At 38.0% G+C, this 27,008-nt stretch overlaps 1 protein-coding gene across 11 annotated transcripts in view; it reads left to right on the top strand.

The window, feature by feature from the left end:
- The first annotated feature begins 5,432 nt into the window (after nt 1-5,432).
- The window catches only part of UBE2E3 (ubiquitin conjugating enzyme E2 E3), a 143,560-nt gene continuing 121,984 nt past the window's right edge, over nt 5,433-27,008 (top strand). For 9 of the 11 annotated variants that reach the window (XR_016394113.1, XM_089916609.1, XM_089916611.1 and 6 more), the window contains exons 1-3: nt 5,433-5,646; nt 6,687-6,905; nt 8,677-8,727. Coding sequence is in view for 10 of the 11 variants with exons in the window: in XM_089916609.1 (XP_089772735.1) it covers nt 6,712-6,905; nt 8,677-8,727 (245 nt within the window). In the remaining variant the exon portion in view is untranslated. The other 2 variants (XM_089916608.1, XM_089916610.1) reach the window with 2 other exon arrangements.

Raw genomic sequence — 27,008 nt, 5'->3', positions numbered from 1 at the left:
GCTGAATATAGAAAGAATTAAAAAGGTTATTCATAGTTGCTGTAAAGTATAAGCATAGTTAACCTTTTATTTTATTTTATTATTTTTCTTTAAAGTTTTTTTTGATGTGGACCATTTTTACAGTCTTTATTGAATTTGTTACATAATTGCTTCTGTTTTACGTTTTTGGTTTCTTAGCCTCGAGGCATGTGGGATCCTAGCTCCCTGACTAGGGATCTAACCCGCAGCCCCTGCATTGGAAGGTGAAGTCCCAACCACTGGACCGCCAGGGAAGTCCCTAGTTAACCTTTTAGAGTATATTCCTTTCAGATATTTTTATCTTGCTAGCTGTACAGATATAGTGCATATTCATTTGACAGATATTTATTGAGCACTTACTTTGTGCCAGATACCTTCCTAGGCATTGAGTCAAGCTCTGGTTTCACAAAATGGACAAATCCTGCCCTCATTAACATTTTATCATAATCCAATTTTGTATTTTTGCATATTCCTCATATGTATTACTTTAATAACTGCAAATTTTATTGTGTGGGTGAATCAGTTTGTGTAATCATTTTCCTATAGTTGGACACTTCCAATTTTTCAATGCTATTTTTTCCACATTTAGAATACTTTCTTAAGATACATTTCTTGAAATGGAGAAATTTGGTTAAAGGCTATGAACACATTTAATATTCCTGACACAGACTTACAAACTGCTTTTCAAACAGCTAGTACCAACTTTCATTGCCACTGGAAATGGACAAAGGGAAATTTTTTACTAATTTGCCAGCAATGATAATAATCACTAAAAATTGTTTTTGTTATTTTGATATGTATCTCATTTTAATTTTCCTTTTTTTGATACCTAGCAAGGTTGAGGGTTTTGTTTTGTTTTGTTAAAATAAGTTTAAATAAATGTATTTCTTTTAAAATGTATCTATTCAGGGAATTCCTTGGCAGTCCAGTGGTTAGGACTCTCCACTTACACTGCAGGGGGCCCAGGTTCCATCCCTGGTCAGGGAACTAGGATTCTGAAAGCTGCACGGTGTGGCCAAAAAAAAATGTATCTGTTCATGACTTTCGTCTTATTAAGGTGCTTATGTTTTCATTTCATGTGTACAAGCTCGTTATGGAATAAAGACACAAGCCCTTTTTGGTATATACTCTCCCTCAGAGTTATCTCAAAGGAGAAAAGCGGGAAATGATCACTGAGTTTTGTGCCTTGAAGTCCCTGAAGTCAAACAGAGGCTTAATGCACCTTTCCATTTCCACGCCCCAGCCCAGGGTCTGGCACACAGAAGGTTTTGTACACATGACACAATGGAGGAACACTAGATGTCAATCAGTGCATTGGACTCTGGAGGTCCAGAGACACTGAGACTAGCAATGGCAATCACGGCTTCTTAAACTAAGCCTGGGCCAGGAAATGACTTCCTAATAAACCAAACTCTTTTATTTTTGAATGGATAGAAAGAGAGTTTTATAGCCAGATGACAAAAGGATACAAGTAACTGGATAGCATCTGAAACAGCCTGAAAAAAAGAAGGGTAAAAGGAAGGGATGTTGAGAAAGGTTATTGTGCGGAAGGAAATAAACAAAAGCATTCTGAAATCAACAAAACAAATTAATAAGTATTCTATATCCATTATGTGTAAGGTATGTTGTTGGCCATGGTGGGTGATTTTAAAAGATTTGTGGCCCTACTGTAGCTTATATAATCACTCAGTTCAGAAACTTATTAAGCAAATCAGATGTATATTTCTGTAGAATTCTTGGTTACACACACACAAACTCATGTACCTATATAACACTGAGACCCATTGAAAGGCATGGGAGAAAGCAACTCCCAAACCAGGTAAGTCTAAAGGATTCTGGGTCCTGCCTTGTCTGCCCTTGTAATGACCAGTTCCTTTTGGTCACAGCATTTGGGGGGGGGGAAGAGAGAAGAGGTCTTTGTGGCAATATCTGCTGCAATTGAATTTTTTATCTTTCCTCTTACTTCTGCCTTTTTCAGAGTTGTGAGTGAGAAGCTGGAAGGACCCCATACCAAGAAGAGAAAAAGAGGAAACCAAGAGGGAACAATCTTCTTGTGGTAGCTGATGTCTACTTTGTGGTACTATTTTGAGGGGTCATATGGGAAAACATTTTTATTACATACTTTATAGAATAATTTGCACTAGATGAAATATGTATGTGCTCAGGAATGCCTATAAGACATGATCCCTGTTTCCAAGGGTAGACACGGCAAAAAAAAAAAGAGAAAGATAAAACAATTACAAAACAGGTGTCCTGTGAAGAAGAACTTCAAGTTAGATAACAATTCATAACTTACAAGTTGCTTCTGGTCAGGATAGTGATGTCAGATGACCTTGGAGGAGAGCTGTGAGCTGGAAAGAATTTCTTGAACAAACCCCTTTAGTCAAGTGAATAATGGTAGCTGGGTACCTAATACTGTGAGGGCAGGCCACTAATGTCCCTCACCTTATGGAGCCATTCATTTTCTTTATGGTGACTTTAACAATTTGGTAAGTACTATTTATTGAACACCTATTATGTCCCAGGTAATTTGCCCAGAGCATTATCTATATTATCACTTATTGATCCCCCCAGGCCCAGTTCATTGCAACTTCTTTTGACCCACACCCCATGGTGCATAACCCCAAGCTGAATTAATAATTCCACTACTAATTTTTAATTCATAATTAATAACACTCCACTCATTCTGTCCACTCCTTGAATGCAGCACTTCTCATCCTGTAGTCTACATTTCTGGTTGTTCCACTACCCACTGAGCTCAATAAGAGCAGCACCCATATTTCACTCCAATTTCTTAGCATTTGGTAGTTCCTAAGTAATCTGTTGCGTGAATATTGAGTGGAACTCCATGACTTCAAACTCATTGAAGAATCATGAAATTTTTGAGCAAGGATTTACACTTCTGCTACATACGAGAAAGATTTAACTGGAAAAAGTAACTTGCCTAGGCTTCCCTGATGGCGCAGTGGTTAAGAATCCACCTGCCAATGCAGGAGACACGGGTTCGAGCCCTGGTCCGGGAAGATCCCACATGCCGCGGAGCAACGAAGCCCGTGTGCCACAACTACTGAGCCTGTGCTTTAGAGCCCACAAGCCACAACTACTGAGCCCGCACGCCACAACTACTGAAGCCTGCGCGCCTAGAGCGCGTGCTCCACAACAAAAGAAGCCACTGCAATGAGAAGCCTGCGCACCACAACGAAGAGTAGCCCCAGTAGCCCCCGCTCGCCGCAACTAGAGAAAGCCAGCGCGCAGCAAGGAAGACACAACGCAGCCAAAACATACATACATACATACATATGTACATAAATAAATACAATTTATTTTTTTTAAAAAAGTAACTTGCCTGAGGTCACATGAATTTGATAGAATAAGATTAGAATCCAGTTCCCTTGCTTTTCAGTCCACTGTTGTTTCTTTTATGGAAAATGCTACCAAACACAACTAAATATCTTTATCTACCAATCTCCTAGCCCCACCCTAATCCTATCAGCAAATTGCCATTGGGCCTTCAGTCTACTTCTGTAATATTAAATTTCCTAAAATATCCCACTTTTTTATATATAGCTTTCCTTTCACAACTTCCCATTCCAAATAGAGCAAAATCCAAACTCCAAATTGGTTGGCTTTTGCTGTAGCAGCACAGTGTAAAAGTTGGGGGAAACTTCTGCCTGTATTTTCACTAACAAGCTCTTTCCACAGGTACACTTTGATCCAGCCCAGTGAAACTTCTTGTCAACACACACACCATGCTCTGTCTGAGACTTCCTATTCCTTCTGACTAGAGTATCCTTCCTCCTAATCGACCTGGTACACTTTAATGACCTGTTCCCCTTCTGGACTGGTTGCTTCTAGCACAGAGTAGAGACCTGGCTTGAGTCACACAGTAAATGAATGAGTGAATTTTGTGTGTCCAGCACCTAGGGCATAGCCCTCTGAAAGGTTCGCTGAATGACTGTTGTCTTTGGAAAAATCACAGAAATGTAACTTACTCGTCAGAACTGTAAGCAACAATTTACCAAAACTTTTCTATTTGGAGGAAAAATAAGTAAACATATTGGCTCACTCAGCCTTTTTTTCTCCTTTTTTCCTTTCATTCTAGTTCAGATATTATGACTCTGCTATTGTCACTCCCTCTGTGAACTCCACATTCTCCCAGCACCCCTGCCCCTGACACTTGTGGGAGAGGAATCCCCAAATTCCTTAGGGGCTCCATCACTGGAGCAAGTTCTCAGTAGCAGAAGAAGGTCTGGGCTGCAAACAGGAAGTTTTTGTACTTCTGGCCACTTTGTGCCCGGGGCAAAAACTGCAGAGTCCACCTGGAGATTGCAAGAGAAAATGACAGAACAAAACTAACCTTCCCTTAACCCCATCTGAAGCTTTTCTGTGTAGACATTCTGACCCAGTATCACTTAGGGCTTCTTTTTCCAGAACTGGCGTCTAGCAGGCACATCAGAAGGGCATCCAGCAAAGCATCAGGTATAAACCCTCCTTACAAGGTCCCTCTTCACTTAAAAAAATCTTGAATGGGACATCTCAATAATTGTTCTGAATTTTTAAGTTTTCAAAGCATCCGAAGGACCTTCCCCTTTGGAAGGCTGAGGGCCAAGGAGGAGCAGAGGCTAGTCACCTAGTCTCGAAATCCTTTTTTCCTCCTTCAATGCCCAAGACCCCATCTTGCCCCTTTAGCTCACACGGGGGGCAAGAGGCAGCTTTCCTCCGCCTGCGTGCCTGGCTTCGTCAACGACACCCATTAGTCTCCAGTCTTCCAGGGCAGCGGGGGGCTCCCGTCCACGCGCCCCGGACCCTTGCCCAGGCGTGGGGGCCCCGTGGACCACGCTGGCCCGTGTGTAGGGAGAGGAGATGCGGCCAGCCCCGGGGATGACCCTGGCCCCAGCCTGCGGGGGCGGGTAGTCCAATGGGCAGCCTCGCTCCGGAGGCGGGCTCAGGCCGGAAGCCACCCCGCGGCACAGCGGCCCCGCGAGACGGCGCCCGCGCCCCTGCCTTCTCCGGTACCGGCTCCGCGGCCAAGGGCGTCAGGGGCCAGCCCGCCGGGTCCCCGCCGCGCTCTTTGTCCTGGCCGCGCGCGGGCGGACGCGTGCGCCCCCCGGGTGAAGGGAGGCGCGGAGAGAGCGCGCGGGAGCGCGCGGGAACAGCACGCGCCCGCCGGGCGCCGGCGGCGCGCGCCCCTCCGCCAGGCAAGCAGCGAGCGAGCACGCGCGCCGCCGCCGCGCCCTCCCCTCCCCCCGCGCTCGCCTCGGAACTTGCTGACTGCGCGGCCGGGAGGAGCCGAGCCGGGCGGCGGCAGCGGGAGGCCACAGTGCGCGGGGGTCTCCCGCGTCCCCTACGCCTCGCCGGGAGCTCGCGCCCTCGCCCAGCCGAGCTCCCACCCCCCACTTTTTTCCGAAGGCGCTGGGCGGCGCCACCCTCCGGCCGGAGCCCGGCACTGCACAACCCCCTCCGACTTTCAATGTTCCACACTCCCCGGCCAGAGCCTCCTCGGCTTCTTTTTTTCCCTCCCCCCCCTTTCCCCCCCCCAGCTGCCTCCATTTCCTTAAGGAAGGGTTTTTTTCTCTCTCCCTCCCCCACATCGTAGCGGCGCGCGAGCGGGCCGGGCGGGCGGCCGAGGTAAGGCGGCGGGGCCGGGGGGCCGCGTGGGGGGCGGCCGGGGCGGCGGCGGCGGTGGGGGAGGGGGCGGGGGCGGGCAGCTTTGTTCGCGCCGGGAGCCCGCGCCGCCGGTGTCCGCGAGCCGCGGCGGGGCCGGCCGGGCTGCTCGCATCACTTGGCGCCCGGCGCGGTGAGCGCTGCCCGCGGCCCCCGCGCGGCCCTCCCCACAAAGGGCCGCGGAGCTGCGTGGCCGCCGTCGCCGGCCGCGGCTCGCCTCGGCGGGCGCGGAAATTTGTTGCACTTCTTGGGGCTTTGTTTGTTTGTTTGTTTTCCCTCTGAAATTTTTTTTTTCGTTATTTTGGACAAAATGTCGGTCCGTGATGTAAAAATTGAGCGAGGAACCTTGATGGCACGGGGAGCTTTGCAGAAGGTGCAGTTTGAATTCTGCTTTTCCCAGGGTGGCAGCTCGGTCTTGGCCGGATGAATCTTCTCTGCTGGCCGTGAAAACGGCCAGAGCAGCTTGTTAGTTGATTTTTTAAAATTCGTTAAGTGTTGTATTTAAAGGCTTACGGGCTCAGAGGAGGAATCGCCACCTTAAATAAGCATATGGGCTATTAATAGGGTATGTTTTCCTCTCGGAAAGGGAATTTGGTAGCTTTGACCAATGTCAGTGTGTAAATATTTAGACGTTATTAGTGACTTTTTAACATTTTTCAGCGAGATCTGTTATTTACAGTGTGTCATATGTTATTAATGCTCGTTGCCTAAGTTCCCTGGCAAATCTGTTTCTTGCCTTCTGAGAAAGTAGACAATTGATAGATTGTCCAAGGGATGGAAAAAAATGTGAGTGGGTTTTCTAACTTGAGTTCGGTAAAGCCCTGAACGCTGCCGTTGTGAGACACATCACCTCCCCTGTAACCTTCCTGTACGATGAGATGTGTGAACACTTTTGAAGCGTTTTCATTAAAATATGATTTTAGGTGAAGATTAAGAGAAGAAAATGCTGTTGGCTTATTTCTTAGACTTACATTTCCTTTATTTCCCCCTTTTCTCTTTAAAAGTTTTCCAAGAAATAACTTCACCAAGATGTCCAGTGATCGGCAAAGGTCCGATGATGAGAGCCCCAGCACCAGCAGTGGTAGTTCAGATGCGGACCAGCGAGACCCAGCCGCTCCAGAGCCTGAAGAACAAGAAGAAAGAAAACCTTCTGCCACCCAGCAGAAGAAAAACACCAAACTCTCTAGCAAAACCACTGCTAAGTTATCCACTAGTGCTAAAAGGTAATGTGTAGAAAAAGGATTAAGCACGTTGTCAGGTTGTCTTCCAAATGGCTGGACGCTTTTGTTGGTTTTATATCAGTAGCAATAGTTCGAAAACATTTCCTTTGCGCTCAGTTTTATTTGGACTTGAATGAGTTGTCATTCTTTAGGTGGCATATAATCCACCTCCCTAGAATTAGACTTTTAAGCAAACTCGTTCTGTACTTTGGTGACTTCAGTGAGAGTGTCCTTGAGCAGAGATTGGACTAACATCTGACAGATTGTTTAAGGAGTTGGCAAGGAAAATTTGGTGAACCCAAATTAGCTGGTACATTGAGGATGTTTCCTTTTTATGAGTCATATTCGGCTTCCTTGAAATTGACACTTAGATCAGCAGTGTCTCTTCATGAAACTTAATGATCAGAAATGGTCATGTTTGCTAGAAAATTTGTAAATTCAAGGCCTTGGCTATATTTGAAAGCAGATTTTAAAATTGTGCTCCAAATCTCCTTTCAGTTTTACAAACATTACTTTAAGTCATGCATCCCAGGTATTACTTTTTGTAATTAAGCTATGGTTATATAGCTCTGTGTCCTTGTGAGGGCAAATAAAACTGAAAAGTAGCCATTTACATTTTAGGTGGCACTTGGTGAGTGACAACTTTGTCATTTTTCCTCTTCACTCTGAAACTTGTGGATATGCTTGTCACGTTAATACTCAACAGCAGGAGAAACATATTTTGTTGGATATAAGTGAAAGATCATTTGTTTCTTGTTGATTTATGTTATCTGTAATGGTGAAAAAAAGACTGTCAGTGGGACCCCATCAGTGGTAGTAGTAGTGGAATACCCATGATTTCTAGTAATTATACATCAAATGCTTCTATAGCATTAACCAATATCGACATTTTATTGATTTTTGTTGATCACAACCAAAAGAAAAAGAATATAAAAGCTGTTAAAATGTTGGCATTCTGTAGTGATATTCTGTGGATTTTCGCCTCTATTACATCAAAGTATTAATAATGAGAATATTTATGAAATAACAGCAGTCTTTGAGATAATTTAAAATTCTCAATTTGTTGTAATCTTGTTGATGAACATATTAGACACATCTTAAGTTTTGAAAGCATTTTAAATTTGAATAAAATAAGGACTGCGTTTTTTCCTCTTACCTCAGGGATGTCATTATCTCTTCTTCCAAATTTATTTAATTTAAGTGCTGTACTTAAGGTCAGGGAAAACAGATTCAGTTAAATAAGAATGCCAGAATCCTTTGGAAGTTTTTCACTGGTAAAAATATTTGTAAATTTCAAACTTTTTTTTTTTTTTTACGGATAAAATATTGTCAAAATTATTAATGTGCACTTGCAGTAGCTTGTTAACTCTTACCTTGGTAAAAGTGACTTGAAGTCATTGTCAAATATTCTAGTGCTTTTCCCTCCTCCCTTCTTGTCTCATTTGCATATAAGCTTGAAAAGAGAATTTCTTTGGTAAAAAGTGTTTTAAAATACATTTTATATCCTTTACTGAGTACTAGTGGAGGGCTAGTTCTCAAATCAGGTGTAAATGTCTTACTTATTTATAGTAGCAAGTGAGAAAAAAAGCTGCAAAGTTTCTGTTAAGGGATTTGGGTTATGCCTCTGAGAACAAAGAGGAAGCAGCCATGTTAGCATTACTGAAGGCGAAGCCAGCCTTGCATTTAACTGCATGGTGGTAGAGGGCAGTGTAATTCCCCGGTTATTCTGTAGACTCTCTCAAATCCTTTTTGTCTGTTCTCATTTCACTAACAGAATTCAGAAGGAGCTAGCTGAAATAACCCTTGATCCTCCTCCTAACTGCAGGTAAGAAACAAATTTTGTTTTAATTTCAAATTGTGGAAAAATATCAAGAGATTCATGTATTGTCCTTGAATATGTGTGCTGCAGAAGAGGCTACATTTGTTTCTTTTCAGCTTTGCAAGTGGATTAAACAAAAATTGTCTTGGGTGAATTAAATTTGGGTGGAAAAAAACCTTTTTAGTGTGTATCATACACTTTGGACTTACGAATATGATTTTGTGCTTCTTGCCGGGATTAGTATGAATAGTGCTGATTTTTGTTCTGCTGTAATAGTTCTATACTGTGTTTATTCAGAAGTATATTGCAGAAACTTCTAAAATTTTGCTAAGCTTTAAAGTTACTGCTTGTGTGCAATCTGAACTGACCTTCCAAATTTAGAAATTGCTGAATGTGTTGTTACAAAATGTAAATGCAGTAAACAAGAGTATAGTTGTTTCTGTTTGATTTATTCAGTAATTTGCCTTAAGGACAAATTTTTTACGTGCTAAGCTAATGGTCTTAGTTGCTGTTTTCTAGAGAATGCATTGCTGGAATTATTTACATTTTAATTAAATGGCCTAATTACTTGGGAAAATTCTTAGTAATTTTAGTACTTGAAATTCGTGTATAAAAAGCAGTGAATGAGTTGGAATTTGTGGGAAGAAGTCATTTCAGTGAAACTCATGCAGAATAATTTAAGATTGTTGGTTGGTATAGGTGTATTAATAGTAACTGGTTGGTAATTTTTTTCCTGAAAAATTTTTTAAAATTCCTCTTACTTAGTGCTCAGTTTTTCAACAGTGACTTTATGGCTTCCAAAATTCATCAAACTTAGAAAACCAGTCTTTAGATGATTTGCATGGAGATACCTACTCAAGAACAAGAGTGGCTGCTAGAAATAAGGAAGTGTCGTGGTTTGATATGAAAATGTTTTCTTGTTTTACCTATATTTTTGCTACAAGTTGTGTTCACTTGTGATGATCAGACCTATTTCTGAAGTCTACTTGAGATATAATAGGATATAATCCAACTGCTTCTTATCATGTGTGTTAAGTGGGTCCTCCAATAAGGTGATCTGATCCTTATTTGCTCATACTTGTAATCAGACATTTCAGTTCAAAAAGGAAACATGAATGTAGACTAATTTTAAACATAGTGGTATGTCAGATCTCAAAGTAGCGCTTACGAGCTGCACTGTCCAGTAATGTAGCCACTAACCACTTGTGGTTATTGACCATTTCAGTTGTAGTCCCAAAATGAGATGTTCTGTAAGTGTAGAATACACATCAGATTTTGAAAACTTAGTATGAAGAAAAGAACTTTTGTAAAATATCTTACTGATTTTCTGAAAAATATTTATTGCGTGTTGAAATATTAATATTTTTGATACGTTGGGTTACATAAAATGTTTTCAAATTAATTTCTTTTTTTGCCATTTTAATACGGTTAGACAATTTAAAATTACATTTGTGGCTCGCATTATATTTCTGTTGAACAGCACTGCTTTAGAGAATAAATAAATCAAAGTATTTCCTTTCAGGCTTCTAAATGGTGTGTCAAATCTGTAGCCATTTAGGGAGGTCAAGTTAAATTTGCTCTCTGGAAGAATCACTTAACTTGGCAGAGTGTATTCTGGTATTTCTCATTGTAAAAGACATAAAGATCTATCAGTTCAAAGGTCTTAAATGTTTTAAAATTGCATGTAAGGTCAAACATTTTTTAAAGGTTTTTGTTGATTTTCTGCAAATGGCACAATCTAGTGTTCTTGTGTAAATCTAGCGAACCCAGTAGAGATGTGTGAGATGCCCTCAGAGGAGTAGCTTAGTGTTGCAGTTGCTGAAGAAATGTGCTGTACATGTTTAGCCCAGGAATGTTTCCACCAGGTCACTGACGATTATTTTAGAGGAAGTAGAGTCTTTCTTGGAGATAGAAAGTTTAACTTGTTATTATTTTTCTCTTTATCTACCAGATTTCCTTTCAGTCCATGAAATAATGCTTCACATTTAGTGATTAGGCTAGTGAAATAGTGAACCTTTGGGCTTGCCCGTATGCAGTAACTTGGAAACAGCATCTGTGCTTTCCCTTGTCACAACTTGTGATCACTGTCAACTATTGCAAATGACATCTTTCAGTTCTCTGCTTCTTGTTATGTATGAGTTTCTTTGTGACTGTGTGAGTGATTAAAGAAAAAAAACAGAAAATATGAGTCTTAGTAGGAGACTGGAGAAGTTTTTTTTATTAGTTTGGGGACAGCCTTCCTTCATATGCTGGACAAGTAAAATACCCACATAGTTTCGTGTGTTTTTCTATAAGTCTTCAGATTGTTTTGGGTGGAAGAACATCTAGTCCTTGTTCTTGAGCAGGAATTTGGAATAGTGAGTGTTTAGTGGAGGCATTTTAGGAATTTGACAGCTAATTTAAAATTTGTATTGGATTTTTACCTTGTGTCATACTTGTGGTGTTCTTGTAATTCACAGGTGCATTGGTGAGAATTTTAGCTTTATGATGATCGTACAGTTTAAATTTGTTAATTTTTGTCTTAATTAAAAATGGGACTCTATATTAATAAATTCTAGAATATGTGAATTCATATTGCCTGAAATCTGTGAAACCTAATTCTTTTGACTTTAATGTGTAGTTAATCAGAATTCCATTATGGTTTTGAATATGATTTTTATAAGCTTATCAAAGTACGTGACACATTTAATTCTTCCTCAGGGAAGAAATGTAAAGTATGTCTGTGTACATTCAGGAAAAAGTTGAATGGAATACAAGAAAACTCAACAAAACCAAACTTACTCAGACTTGATTAAGATTTTTCTTAAATTCCTTCCTATGTTTAATTAACAAAATATTCTTTAGTTATTATATAGCTGTGTCAAATATGTATACACCCAGGGTGATCATAGGATAGACTTAATTACTGAATTAAGTGTCTGGCTTTAAACATCTTTGAATACATTTTGATAGTATTGATATTTCTTCTTCCAATAGTATAAAAGTTTGATAAAATGTTATTTCCAATGATTTGATGGCATTTCAATTTTTAGGTATTGGAGTGCTTTAGGCCAAAGCATTCTAAACATAGGGATATGACATTTAGTGCCTTCAATTCATACTCTTTACTGTGCTCCAGATTAGAGTATAAACAGCTGATACACCAGTGAGAATGAAGGGAAATTGTATGTGCTATTAAGACATTTATGTTCCATCCAAAGAGTGTTCTTGTCCTCTCAGGACTTGACAGGTGGTGGAAGTTTAGAAAGGTGCTGGATTTTGAACTTAGCCTCTAATTCTTTCTGTATCTGAGAAAGTAGAAAAATACTCTCCAAAAATATTCTTTAATATGTTCAGATTGAATCTGTGTTAAAGTAGGTATTCAGGGACATTTGTAAATCGTTTTTGAATGTGGGAAAGACCTTATTGGGAGGGAGGTGTTATGGTATCAAGTTATAGCATTAATATGCGAAACCTGAAAGTAGGTACTAATGCTTGCAAGTTTTGCTCATTTCCTTCTTTCTAAAAAAAAAATTAAGAGAAGCAGTTAAGTTCTAAACCAGAAGTTGGCAAGCCCTGATTTATTTGTAAACCTAATTGTCTAACTGGATGAGCTCTATCTCCCTTTGAGGGTTACCACCACTTTACACCATTTCTGGGGAAGATAGAACTTCGCTGGACTAGACTGTCTGGGTTCAGATCCCTGCTGTGGCACTTAATAGCTATGTTAACTTAGATAAGGTATGGAATATTTCTGTCTTTCAGTTTCTTATCTGTATAATGAAGATTAAAATGATATCCCTCTTTATAAGTTTGTTGTGAGGATTAGATGAATTAATATGTTTAAAATTTTTTTAACAATGTAAACTTGGTCAATAAAATGGCCGTAGCATGGTTAAAGAGCTAGTTTATAGCAGTATGTCTTCACTCTTGCTGGCGTTTTCTCCAGTGCATCAGCATCCGACTGTAGGAATAATTTCATCTTAATCAGCTCCGCACCTATTTATTGAGACTATGTCAGGCAGCTGTTTTTTTGATGTTAGTAAAAGCAGTTCCTTGGAACTTGAGTAAAAAAGAAAATAAACCTAAGAACATTGGGTAAAGCTGAACAAATAGTATATCCTCTTTAAAGGAATATGCATAAGGTTAATGATACTTAATTCAGTAGAGAATGCTCTGACTGTCCAATAAATTATAATAAAAAATTTTTAAATAGTGGTGATAGTTATGTTTTCCCTTTTAAATGTTCCATTGTAGGAATTTGTAGTTTTACTGTGTTGAGAATGAGATTATATCAATGTTTTTGTAAAATTTAGATTCTGAGTTGATACAGTTTACTCGTTACCTAAACATAGCATTCTTTCCTTCTCTCTGATCTAGGGAGAGATTTTGGAAGCTTTCCCTAATTGGTGTATGAAGGCAGGTCATGATCAAAATAATGTGATATCTACATAGCTTTGCTGGTTGCTTATACAATACTTGGTTTTAAACCCTCCCACACATATGGATAGATTGCTTTTTCTTTTTTACTTATACATTTGATTGTTATTAGCCAACAGTATTAGCCAGTTTATATTAGCCAGTGTGTGCTATGTGAAGGTACCCTATTTTATAAAACAAAATTGTGCCATTAATCATCTAGTCCTTTTGTTTTCAACTCTTGAAAAGAAATCCTGCAATTGCCTTTTTATAAAAATTAAATCTCCGTTGGACGCTCAATTTGTAAAACAGATAAGTATAGAACTACTCTGACTGAAGGTGTTTTCCATCTCACTCTACTGTGGTCATCTACCAAGGGTAGTTCTTATTTTATTATTAATTAATTACATTTTGGCATCAGCATAGACCTCAAAAATCATGAGGATTTTTCTTGGTACTTGGACATTCCTGGTAATTTTAAATGTTTTATTTTTTAATAAGCTAATAATTGGTTCAGCATAGCTGTAATATCAATACATGAATCCAGTATGTTAATACTATATACTATAATTATTTACTTGTTTGTCTACCTTCTGCAAGAGTTAGTGGTCCTTTGAAAGGAGGATTGTCTTGAACATTTTTCTGTCTTCACACAGTGCTTTTCATGTGAAGATTTATTAAGTTAATAAATAAGTTGAAGTCTGTCAGATTGACAGGAATAGAAATTCCAGGCAAAACAATGAGTTTGGATTGGAGAAAATCTATTATATATCCCATATATTCTTTACTTTTTTATAATTGTAATTTTTAATATGATTATTCAGAGGTATTTTGTTACCATTTTTATTATAAAAGGAAATTGATTCACAGTAAAGCTAATTATTTCCCTCATATGTGCCAGTGTAGCAGGACTCAGTTCTGTTGTGACTAAAAATTTTTTCCAAAAGAATGATGTGATTGAAAATAATATTCTTCCCCATCTAAAGGTCACATTTTTATTAGGGATCTGTTAATTTCAGTGCAGATAATGTAATTAGAAAGTGTGTGAAAACTGTGCATTTAAAAAGTTGCATGGTTACTTTGCTGCTGCATGCAAGACTCAAATTGTTTTGTTCCTTTCTATACATAACCAACTGGTACCTTATTCTCTCCTTGAATAAGTTGCTGTAACAGCAGATGGATATGTTTAGTTATAAGAAAGTCAACAAGTCATTGTTCCTTAGAGTGCCGGGCGCTCCGATTGATAACGGAGAACTTGATCTGCCATTCTGGTCTTTCCTACAAAATTAAGATTAAAAACAGAATAAAACCACCTGTAGATCTAGAGAAATAGAAAATGGTTTTTTTCCCTTCCCATACTGCTTTTAACAGGAAGTATATTTGGCATTTTAGGATCTAGAAGAATAAACATCTTTAAACTTTTAATATTTATCTTGCCTCAGTTCTCAACTGGGGGCAGTTTTTGCCTTCTTATTCCCTCACCCCACCCTGGCCTAGGGGGCAATTGGCAATGCCTAGAGACTTTTCACAACTGGGGGAAGAGGGGCTGCTACTGATAATTTAGCGAGTAGAGGTTAGGGATGCTGCTAAATACCTTGTAATGCCTAGGTCAGCTCCCTCCAACAAAGATTTATCTGGGCTATAAAATGTCAGTAGTGCTGAGGTTGAGAAATCCTGCTTGTAGATGTTTATTCCAGTGCCTTGCCTCTTTAATTTTTACATAGTTTGTTTTTTTTTTTTACTGTTTTCCTATCTTACTAGTGATGCCTACTGAATACATTCTCCTGTACCTTCCTCAGAGTTGGTGTCCCCATCTCCCACTACTCTTGTGCTGTAGTTTATCTTATGTTATCTGATACATGTCTGTTTTTTTTATGTGAACCTACAGGAATGGCTACCTTGAGTACCTGCTAAATTATGGTCTATTGAGGCCAGAAATGCTTACAGCAGTATTTTTAATTAACTAGTCTCCTTCTAGTTAATTATACCCTCTCATGATTTAGCTTTAGGCTGGTTGTATCTGTGTGCTACTGGGAATATTGAAGTATCATCAAGTAGAAATACCATTGGAAAGTCATCAAAATTCAATTGGATTCAGTAAGTTGATTGAACTACAAACAGGTTAGAAAGCCATGCTCTTCATTTGATTTTTATTTTTATCATTAAGACAATACAGAGATTATTTACTTCTATTATTGTTACAAGTCCACAGTCCTTTATTTCAAACTCTTGAGGCCAGTAATGTTTGAGAATTTGGAAATTTTAAGATTTTAGAAAGGGAATGTGATACATTTGTTGTGTTTTATGTAACACCGCCAGTGGGATCTGGAGAAGCACTCCATAATCAAACACATTCATATTTCTACAGTCAAATTGTATGAATGTTCATATTAAAGGGATAAATAGACACTACAGATAGTTTTTGGTTAGTTCATGTTTGGTGTTGCTGCCAAATTATTTTTCTCCAAACTTACTTTTTTTTAATCTTTGATTTTTAGAGCTTTTGGGATATTCCAGAATTGCGGGTAAGCAATTGTGGCTCTATAACACTTCTGTTACAATCACAAGTGACTTCAGCTATTTTACTCATGGTGAAAGGGTGTTTAAAGTCTTGTTCAGCTTTTCTTTCTTTTACCTGTTTCCTGATAGCTGTTTTTAGTTTCTCAGTTGTTATTTTTGTACTGTTGCTTTTTTTTTTTCTGTATAACTTGTGTGCTTAACTAGAAAAAAGTTTAGACTCTTGATTTTAGAATTTTTTCTCCTTAAGGTGAAACTATAAGTATCAGTTTCTTTTTAAGTTATTCTGTGTACATTGGATTACTTTTCTACTTTGCTATCAGAATTCTCTTTTAACCATTCTGTTCATTCTGGATATACAAAATTACACAGAAAGGAAGATATCCTTTAATACCTAAGCTCAGGACTTGACATTTTTAGGTATGCATTTTGTCTAGCATTTGAGTGCAGTTAGGCTGTAAAAGGAGACGTTGAATTTTGCTAAGCTGTGTTGCGTTAACAGACAAACCTAGAAAGCTTATAACATGAGCATATAAACGTTTGTCTCACTTATATGAAGTCCTCTTCGGGTCCAGGGACTCTCCTGGTTAGCTCTTCCACGTGTTGGCTCAGATCTGTGCAGCTTACATCTTGTAGCCCTGCCATTTGGAACATGTGTCCAGGCAAGATAGCTAGAGGGTCATGTGCTGGCTGTTAAGTGCTTTGGTCTGGAAGTAAGGCATGAATTAATCACATGGCCTCGACCAACTGCAAGGTGGCTGGAAAATGTCGGGGAGCATATGGATATTCAGTGAGAAATCGATTTCTCTCCCTATATACAAAGGATATATACTTCATGAATAAGTGAGCACCCAGCCTGACACTGCTGGATTCCATAGTATAGTGCCTATTAATATGCTATTTTATTTAATTCCCGAAACAATCCTTTGAAGTATCATTCTTGTTAAGATTTCAAAAGCTAATCTGAGAGTTGTCACACATGTAGTGCATATACATAACAGCTCCAGGGCAAAAATTTAGGCTTACTTTTTTTTTTTTTTAAATACATTTATTTATTTATTATTTTTGGCTGTGTTGGGTCTTCACTGCTACTCGCAGTTGAGGGGAGCAGGGACTGCTCTTCGTTGCGGTGCGCGGGCTTCTCGTTGCGGCGGCTTCTCTTGTTGCAGAACACGGGTGTGCAGGCTTCAGTAGATGCAGCACATGGGCTCAGTAGTTGTGGCTCATGGGCTCTAGAGCACGGGCTCTATAGTTCTGGCGCACGGGTTTAGTTGCTCCGCAACAAGTGGGATCTTCCCGGACCAGGGCTTGAACCCGTGTCCCCTGCATTGGCAGGCAGATTCTTAACCACTGCGCCACCAGGGAAGCCCTTTAGGCTTACTTTTTACGTGAAGGTAAGCACTTTTGCTTTTGTACACTGCTGCTTGAGAAATTGGGTAAAAGCATTCAGAGTTGTTTAAGGGTTTGTAGGTGCATGTTTAGTATAAGTACATCCCATTTGTTTGCTTATAGTCTCTTGAAGGATCCAAAATACTGTATGGTTTTAGAACCTGGCAAGAGAGGTCCAGATGGTGAGTTGGAGAAAGAAGAGTTGCCTTCTTTGGCTTGGGGGTGCTAGGATCACCTTGAGTTTTTTTTTTTTTTCTTCTTCTTCTTTTTAAATCATTCAGAAGCATTTTCTTTTCAAGGAGCATTCCCCAAGTTGCCAGCTTTCTTGGTTATTCTCTTGCCTTGTAAGGAAGAAGGTCAGGGATTGAATACGATCGTAATGGAAAAGGCAAATCTTTGTTCTCTGGCTTGTAGTTCCTTGTGTAAGGCTTTTCTTTGGGCAAAGCAATGAGACTTTAAATCTGCCTCTACTTTTTTGTCTGGGGTATTGTGAAGCAGTCTGTGTTTATGAATTGCTTTGAAGTTGGAAAAAAAATCTATGGATAAGAATTTCTAGCTTTATGGAGAAAAGTCCTAATCACATAGGATTTTAGGAGTATTTTAATGCTGATTTCTCAGCAACATGTGCACTTGTTATTTTTTAATACTGGTACTAGATCTGACTTTTTATAGAAATTTGGCTTTATATTAGATCCCTCTTAATTTTGTCTTGTTTTATATCGTTTCATAGTTTATTTAAACACTATTTTTCCTAAACTTGTGAATTTATACAAAAATATTTCCAGATAATAGTATGGAGATTTGCTTTTTTCCTAGGAGTCTCTCTGGAAGAGGAACTGTTCCACTTAGCAAAACAGACCTAATGTTTTCAGTGTGACCTAGGTTGATATAGTTCATTTTAGATTGATAAAACTAAATGAGTTTTATGAATCAAATCTGTGTTTTGCATCTTGTCTAAATGCTGTATTAAAATTAAAATTTAAAGCTTTCAGGTTTTTCTTTCTGTTGACATTTCATCAGTTTTATAAGGGTATAAAAGGAAATAGTGTAAGCTTGTTTTTAGCACCTGTTTTCGATGTGATGGTCAGTAAGATGTGATTAACCTTAAGTAATAGCAGGAGGGTCAAATTTCTAGAGTTATTAAATTTTTAAAATCCCAGCCTCCTGTTTGGTCCTTGTTGTAAATAATAATTGTTTTAATTTTATGGTTATTTGCAACAGATAAAATTTTGAAAGGAGTTGCAATATTGCCTTGTTCATTCATTGTCCAAGGTTTAGTCTGTCTGTTTTGGAGGGATTTGGACCAGTTTTGCCATTGTGAAGTTTCTTTGCCGCTTCACTGTCCCAGAGTAAATATACTTTGTCATTCTGTTTAACTTCTAGCTTGTCTGGGGAAAAATAAAGACATCTCTAGTCTGAAATTGCTTTTGGGAGTATAGCTCCACATGTTTTGGCCTGAGTGAAAGGCCTAGGGAAACATGAATTTTGTTACCTTTTTATTTTATTTTCCTTTACTTATAAATCATCATGATGATTCTCCCTTTATATCCATGGGACTCGCTTTTTATAAACACCATTCGTTCCCTTTCTGAGGGTGGTTATTTGTAGTTTGTTTTGCCATTTACCATCTTATAGGTCCTTTACAAATGGATCATTTTTTTACATTAAATTTTAGTAAGTCAAGAATCCATTTATTTAGGGTCCCCAAGAGAATCAATCTCAGAAGATTGTGGCTACACATTTTTTATGGCTTCCTACTGCTTTCTGTAGTCTTCTCAATTTAAACAGTAGCAACAACAAAATATAGAGCGCATCATAAAGCCTTGGCTTTATGGTTTTATTTTTGTTTCACACTTGTTTCTAAGGGTATTGGTAATATTTGTTGGATTTGTAAATACTTGTAGTAAATTTACCTGCTATCACAAAGAGGGGAAATCTGGCATTTGAAGGGTTTAAACACAAACTTAAATGCATGTGACCTGTGTGGAATTCAGTGACAGTTTTAACTAGTGCACCTTTAGATTTTCTTTATTTTATTTACATCAGTGTCTGTTTAAAATTTTTAAAGACATTTCTGTTATATCCTCCCAGATGCTTAATATCCCCATATCCATTAGAGGACTATGCCAAGTATTCATTTTGTTCTTTTATAAGCCCGAAAATAAACATGTTGCAAATGATCGCTTTTCCCTCCTGCTGAGGTTTCTTAATTTTTTAAAATTAACTTATTATGGAGAACTTGAAGCATATACAGAAGTAAACAGACTAATGTGATAAATACCCTTGTAGCCTTCACCCAGTTTCAATAGTTACCAGCCTTTGACCAATTTTGTTTCATTTATAACACCATACCATTTCACCCTCCCATATTACATTGAAGCAAATCTCAGACATCATTTCATCTGCATTTTTAAAGAACAGCTATTTCAGTGTGCATTTTCAAAAGGTAAGGACTTCTTTTAATTTAACCACGATGTCATTAACACATCTAAAAATATCAAAATTCTTGAATCAGTCATTGTTCAAATTTACAAATGTCTCAGGGATGTCTGCCTTCCTTCTTTGCAACTAATTTGAATCAGTATCCAAATAAAGTAGAGACACTGAGATTGGTCGATGTTTTTTATGTATCTTCCAATCTATAAGTTCTCTCTTTTTTTGTTTTTGTCTTTCTCTTTTTCGTTTTTGCAATTTATTTAATGAAATAGGGCTGAGTTTCTAAGTCTGGATTTGCTTATTGCATTCTTAGTCATAGTATAATATCTTTCTTTGTGTTCAGTGTTTCCTGTAAATTTGGGAGTTAGGTCAAGAGGCTTGTTCATATTCAGGATTGATAGCCCCCCTCCTTTTTTTCTTTTGACAAAACTGCCTTATAGGTTGTAGTGAACTTTTCTATCAGGAAACACTTAAGATCTGATTGTCTTTTTGTGATGCTGGTAGCCATTGGAATACATCTCTTAAGAGAAATTTACCCACATCTTCCATTTGGTTACCAATCCGGTGAGTTACATAGTGAGGGCAGAATAAGTGGTTAATTCTTCCCCTTGTTTATCAGATTTATTTTTTTCTTCCTTTTCAGAATAATGAGTTGGTTTCCTATTATCGTTTTCAGACTCATTGTGAACTTGTATTTGTTGTGTTTCATTACATTGCAGTACTTCAGTATATTGCTGCTGTAGTCCTTACAGACCTTCTTAATTTTAAATAAACTTCAACTTAAATTGCTTTGCCTTAGGAAACTTTGGATGTGTAAAAGTTGCATGGACATATTTGGTGGTAAAAAAATGCAAATGCATGTTATTCAACTTAACCAATGCCCTGGGTGTTATTTTTAAAACAGAATACTTACTGAAACTATTGCTTTAAACATAACATATTTTCCTGGCCACGTCTTCATTTGTCAAGGGATAATCAATGTCTTAGCATTAGAATAACCAAAATTCCTTTATTAGAACTCTATGTCTCTTCTTAAGTTCTGAATTAAAATAGATTAAGGTGGAATGCAAAGACCTTTATCAGAATCAAATTATCACAAGAATTAAATTTAAAAATGAACTTTGTTGTTCATTTTTATCTAAATATACAAGAAGAATACACAAGAAAAGCGACCTTCTTTGTCTGTTTACAGTGTTTCTTATTGGTGTCCACTTTGGCATTTTGGACTGGGTTGTGCTTTGCCTTAGAAGACACTGAGCATCCTTGGACTTCGCTGACATAGTGCTAGTAGGGCCTCTCCCAGTATTGTGGCCACCAGAAACCAACTCCTCCTCCCATTTCCAAATGTCTAGGAGGGAAGAAGGGTTATCATTTCCAGTTGCAAATTACTGGTCTAGATTCCACATTATAATGATAGCAAATCATAATGCTGTAATAAAAATATTTTTGTATAGCATTGCTTTAAGTAATGTATAATTTGTAATAGACTTCTTATGTAAAATCTATCATGACCAAGTGTGTATGATTTTACTGCATATGAAATTGTCTTCTATGCAAAAAATAGATATTTTCTTCCTCTAGCATTTTACTTTTTTTTACACCTCCCCCAAACTCTGAAATCTCATTAAATTTAAGCTTTTTGTATGACCTTAACGTGTACATATACACACTCTCTGGCAAATATGTATCTTTGTATATTCCTTTGATCTTTTTATTGTGAGTGAATTTGATTTTATTTACAGGAAAATCTTTGCTCTTAACTGGATTTTTCTGCTAGCCCATTGCCTGAAACTGAACCTTTCCTTTTCATTTATCTCCAGTCTCTTTCCAATTATTAACCTTATCCTGTTTCTGAGAGTTTTTTTTTTTTTTTAAGCCCATTTAATTGTCATCTTTTCTCTTCTTATCCACTATCTGGCTGCCCATTTATCTTTTAGTTTACTGAGCCATATATGTAGCCACATCTCCACTTTTCTGTCTTGTATTTCTTTCATCTTTTTGTAATCTGGCTTTTCCTCTTCTGTTTTATTTGAAAAAGCTCTTTGGTAATCTAGCTGTCAGTGTTTTCTTCATATGACTTATTTTAAATTTCTTTTTTGTTTTAACTGCCTGTCTTCTTATATGTTTTTACTTTCAACTTCTTTTTTGATGTCCCTGAAATGTCTCTTCTTTCTCCTAATTACTCTTCTTTAAGTATTTAGTATTTCCTCTTATGTGGGATATTATTCTTTTTTTTCACTCTTGTATCTTTTATCCCTTCTCATTTCCCCTGGGCACTCATGCCACATTGTGTCACAGCTGCTTTTTGATTATGGAATTCCCTCAGGAATTTTAGTGGGTGTCCGCCAAAATGTTCTGCATTTGGTTCTTAACTTATCTTTATTTTTAATTTCTCTTATGTATAAAAGCTATGCTGTGGCAGAAGTGGTCTGTTTCCCACCCCCTGGGCATAACATGGGTTTCTAGGTTCTGCATCTCTGTTTACCTTCTCTCACTGCATAGAATGTCTTTCATCCACCAAACAGTAGTGCTCCTTTAAGGCCCATTTCAAATCCTACATCTTGTGAAGCCTTTCCTGCATATCTCTCTTTTGAGAGACTTACATATTTATTCTCTGCTACTTATCGCCTCTTGTCACATGCCCTTTCTTTCTAACTGAACTGGGCACCAGAACTGGGTGTGGATCTTATGTTTCTTTATATTTTCACCTCTTAGTATAATACTCTCGCACTACATTTTAGGATAATGTTAATGAACTCCTAAGTTGAAAGTAGTTCTGAAACTAGCCAAATTCTCAAAGGTGTGGCATACCACAGGAACCCTACTTTGACCATACATCCTGGTTTATATCTTTTGTCTTGGTGTAATTGTTAAGAGCATTTCCTTTCACTTTCAGAAATATCCCAGTTAGTATGATAAGTTGTAGGGTTACCTTACCCTAATGCTATATGTGCGCAGTGTTCTGGTTAGCCTTGGTGAATCAAAACATTCTTGTAATCAGGCACTGTTCAAAGCAGAGATTCTAATTTCATAGTCCAAGGGTGGCCTGAGAATGTGCATTTTGAGAAGCATGTCTTAGGATTCACGTACTAGCTACGCTGTAATCAGTTTTTGAGAAATAGTGCTCTGAGGTTTAGGGTCATTGTTGGGACGAGGAGAGTTGGGAAGGGACAGGGGAGATAATGAAATACCGTTTATTCTCTATGAAGCTAGAGAACAGTTAAGGTTGTGTTTCTTACTTGGTTTTTAATGGCTAGCTGTTTCTTAACATAAGCACTCTCTATACTTTGATTGCCTGTGTCATAATGCAAAAGATTGGTAAAAGTGGGAGGAGTGTGAGAAACATTAGCGCCGTGTGCATATGTATATGTGTGTGTGTAGCTAATGACTTAATGAGGGCATGAAGTTTTAGTGCGAACAGCTGAAAATAAAAGTAAATCAGAACTTAATAAGGTGCAACTTTGGAGGAAGATGGCATTAGCTAAAAGCACCAGAGACATCCTTAAATCTTACTAGATGTTTTTATTTAAAAAAAAAAAAAAAAAAGAAAAAGAAAATTTAAAACAAACTTCAACAGCAGTCTCTTAACGATAATCGACAGAGGATGATTCATTTGAAAACATGGATTAGATTATTTGTAAAATAACTTTTAAAAATTTATGCTTAATACTTTTATTAAATACTTTTCTCTATAGATTTACAATTAAGATGTTTTAAACTTCCAAGTGGTAGCTCTTTCCCATGTTATCTTTTATTCTAGAGCATAGGAAAAGATGACAAACTACCTTAAACATGTTTTGAGGCAAATATGACCTAAGTCCCCAAGCATGATACTAGTACTGCCAAAATGACAATGGTCTAATTTCATTGATGAACAACGAGCATTAAAATTGTAAAAACAGGGGCTTCCCTGCATTAAAATTGTAAAAACAGGGGCTTCCCTGGTGGCGCAGTGGTTGAGAATCTGCCTGCCAATGCAGGGGACACGGGTTCGAGCCCTGGTCTGGGAGGATCCCACATGCCACGGAGCAACTGGGCCCATGAGCCACAACTACTGAGCCTGCGCGTCTGGAGCCTGTGCTCCGCAACAAGAGAGGCCGTGACAGTGAGAGGCCCGTGCATCGCGATGAAGACTGGCCCCCGCTTGCCACAACTAGAGATAGCCCTCGCACAGAAACGAAGACCCAACACAGCAAAAATAAATTAATTAATAAACTCCTACCCCCAACATCTTCTTTAAAAAAAAAAATTTGTAAAAACAAATAGACTACTCTTCAAACAAAGGGAGTTTGTTGCAAGACTGAAGAATGGCAGTTCCCAGTCCTCTGATAAGTCACAACAGTAGGCTAAAGAAGAAAAGTTATTGAGCTTTTCAAGAAATACATAATATGATATAACTAAAAAAAAGAAACAGACTTACAGATACAGAGAACAAATTAGTGGTTATTGGGGGGAGGGGCAGCATAGGGGTAAGGGATTAAGAGGTACAAACTGTTATGTATAAAATAAGCTACAAGGATATATTGTGCAACACAGGGAATATAGCCAATATTTTATAATAACTATACATGGAGTATAACCTTTAAAAATTACCAGTCACTGTATTGTACACCTGTAATTTGTATAATATTGTATATCAACTGTACTTCAATTTTTTTTAAAAAAAAGAAACACAATATGAAATAAAAGCATTTGGTACATTTTATCCACTCATAAGTTATGGACATTTTGATTGTTTCCACCTTTGGGCTGTTGTGAATAGTGCTGCTGTGAACTTGTGTGTACAGGCATTTGTTTGAATACCTGTTTTGAGTTCTTTAGGGTACATTCCTAGGAGTGGAATTGTGGTCATATACTTGCCAAACTGTTTTTCACAAAGTCTGTGCTACTTTACTGTCTCACCAATAATGTATGAGGGTTCGAATTTCTCCACGTGCTTGCCATACTTATTTTCTGTTGTTTATTTGTTTGTTTGTTCATTTAGCCATTCTGGTGGGTGTGAAGTGGCATCTCATTGTGGTTTGGATTTGCATTTTCCTAAATGCTCCTGATGTTGAGCACCATTTGGTATATTTTAACTGACTCTCAAATCTTAAACAGTGAAGTAGAAGAGAATTTTTCCTTGAAATAATAAAATATGCTTCTCTTTAACAAAAAGCCAATATTCTATTTGTTGAAAATACTTGCGAACAGTTCTTTTAAATTTAGGGGCGGGGGGAAACCAAAGGTGCCACCATTATAGTTAGGTAATAACTGTGACTATAAAATTCCTAACTATTGGGAAAGCAGAGACAGATCCCCCCCCCCACCCCGCCCCGCCTGCAAAACAAACAGACGAGCAAAAACTGTCCTTTTGTACATCCAGGAAGTCCAGCTGACCCAGATAAAGGGCTCTGGAGTTAGACAAATACAAGTTCAAGTCCCAGCTCCAACAAATTAACTGTGAGCTTTTGAGCAAGTTATTTAACTCTTCTCTCAGAAATGTGGATAATAATCCTATTTCATCTGTTTTTTTTAGTGAGTTAGATATTACATACCTTGTATATGTTACATGTAATGGTAAATAGCAGTTATATGGAAAAATAAACAGGCATGTTTATGGAAGAACATTTTGAAAAAATGAGGTATTAGAACCAATAATTGTACAAGAAAATAATTCTAGTCCACAAATAGCAGTGATGAGTGGGACAGAATAAGAAAATATTACACAGCATGGTAATTGATTTATTTCTCTGGTAAGAGTTAAATTTTTGTGTTCAGCAGCCATCTTTTGCATTTTTCATTATCAGCATTTAGCCCAGTTTCTAGCACGTGGAAGATACATATGTATTATTTTAAGTTTTGTTGAATACAGGTTCAGATTGACAGAGAGTATATTAAACAAACACCTTAAAAAAATCTGTTAAAGTAACTTTCCAAAACATGGAATTAAGAGTATTTATTAAATCAAGTTGAGGTAAATGAATAGTGATTTTAAAAATTGTTAATCGGCCTTCCCTCGTGGCGCAGAGGTTAAGAATCCACCTGCCAGTGCAGGGGACATGGGTTCGAGCCCTGGTCCGGGAAGATCCCACATGCCGCAGAGCAACTAAGCCCATGCACCACAACTACTGAGCCTGTGCTCTAGAGCCCACGTGCCACAACTACTGAAGCCCGTGCGCCTAGAGCCCGTGCTCCGCAACAAGAGAAGCCATCACAATGAGAAGCCCGTGCACCACAACGAAGAGTAGCTCCCGCTCACCACAGCTAGAGAAAGCCTGTGCGTAGCAACAAAGACCCAATACAGCCAAAAATAACTAAATTAATTAATTAAAAATAAATAAATAAAAATTGTTAATCACAACTTTTACAATATAATCTCCATATGGATGAAAATCTTAAATACACTGTAAAAAGTCAGATACTTATGTGTAACATTTCAGGAGGTTTGGGGACCACAAATTTTCTTCCAAGCTCTAGTTTTATAAATGGATTATTACATTTACTGTAAATTAGTATGAAGAAACAAATTAAAATTTGTCACTTATTCAGGAAAGATACTTGGGAGAGAAATAACTTTATACCCTTTAGAAAGTTGAGAGCTTGCATGTTGAAAGTAGAATTAAAAGAGCTTCTTAAATAGCTGGTGAAAAGAAAAATAAAACTATGTTTTGCCTTGACTTTCCCCCTTACGAATGTGTGGGGGAACAGGAAGTGGAAATATAACAAAAGAGAAGATTTGGAGAAGGGGTGGGTTAATGGAGCACCAGATCAGTAGGTTTGTTCAAGCACAATGGAAGGAATAGGCGGAAAAGTAGAGAAAAAATAGAGATTAGCCTAATGAAACTCAAAATTGAAGATAAGGATCCTGACGTGGAAGGGCAATAGGAAATCTCTGCAGAGTATTGAAAAGAGGAGTTGGGATTTAGAGGTGTAACAGATGAGCCTGTAAAGTGAGTTGTAGTGGTTAGAGACTTAGGTAACTAATTGACGCATGGATGCTCCTAGGGGGAAATGGATCTGGGTGCAGTTCATTGTTCAAATCAATTAATATATTATTTTCAAATAAGAATGAGGAAATTTTATAATTTTACCTTTTTAAACCTCTTATAAGACAGTGCTATTCTCACTTTTAAATACTTGGTGACTAAAAAAAGTGACGTTTATATATGTCTTTGTGTTTTAATAATGGAAGTTTACAAGGAAGTTGTACTTTTCTAGCTGTTGCACATTGGGGATTCAAGGACTTGAGTATCACAAGCAACAGGCATTAATTACATTATCACAGAAGCCCAGTTGTCATTAGTAGGAACTACATGTGGCCTTCCACGCCTAGCTGGCAGATAAAATTCTGGGAATTAGGTTGACTTTATGATTGGCCTACTAACCACCTCTTGAAATGGATTTGTTTTAATGGATTTCTGTTTTGATGAAAATGTGTATCAGTTGTTGGCTGCATGACAAAAGCACTAGTACATTAGTAACTGCATAATGTTCAAGTATATAATCTATATCATATATTACATTTATTCTGTATTTGTAGTGTTCACTGGCGTTAACAAGTCCTA

Source organism: Delphinapterus leucas, chromosome 8 (genome assembly GCF_059928025.1).
Source record: "Delphinapterus leucas isolate spDelLeu-1000000601 "Yukka" chromosome 8, BTC_Dleu_Yukka2, whole genome shotgun sequence".
Taxonomy (NCBI): Eukaryota; Metazoa; Chordata; class Mammalia; order Artiodactyla; family Monodontidae; genus Delphinapterus; species Delphinapterus leucas.
The sequence above is the reverse complement of the archived record's forward strand: the minus strand, read 5'-3'. Positions and strand labels throughout refer to the sequence as shown.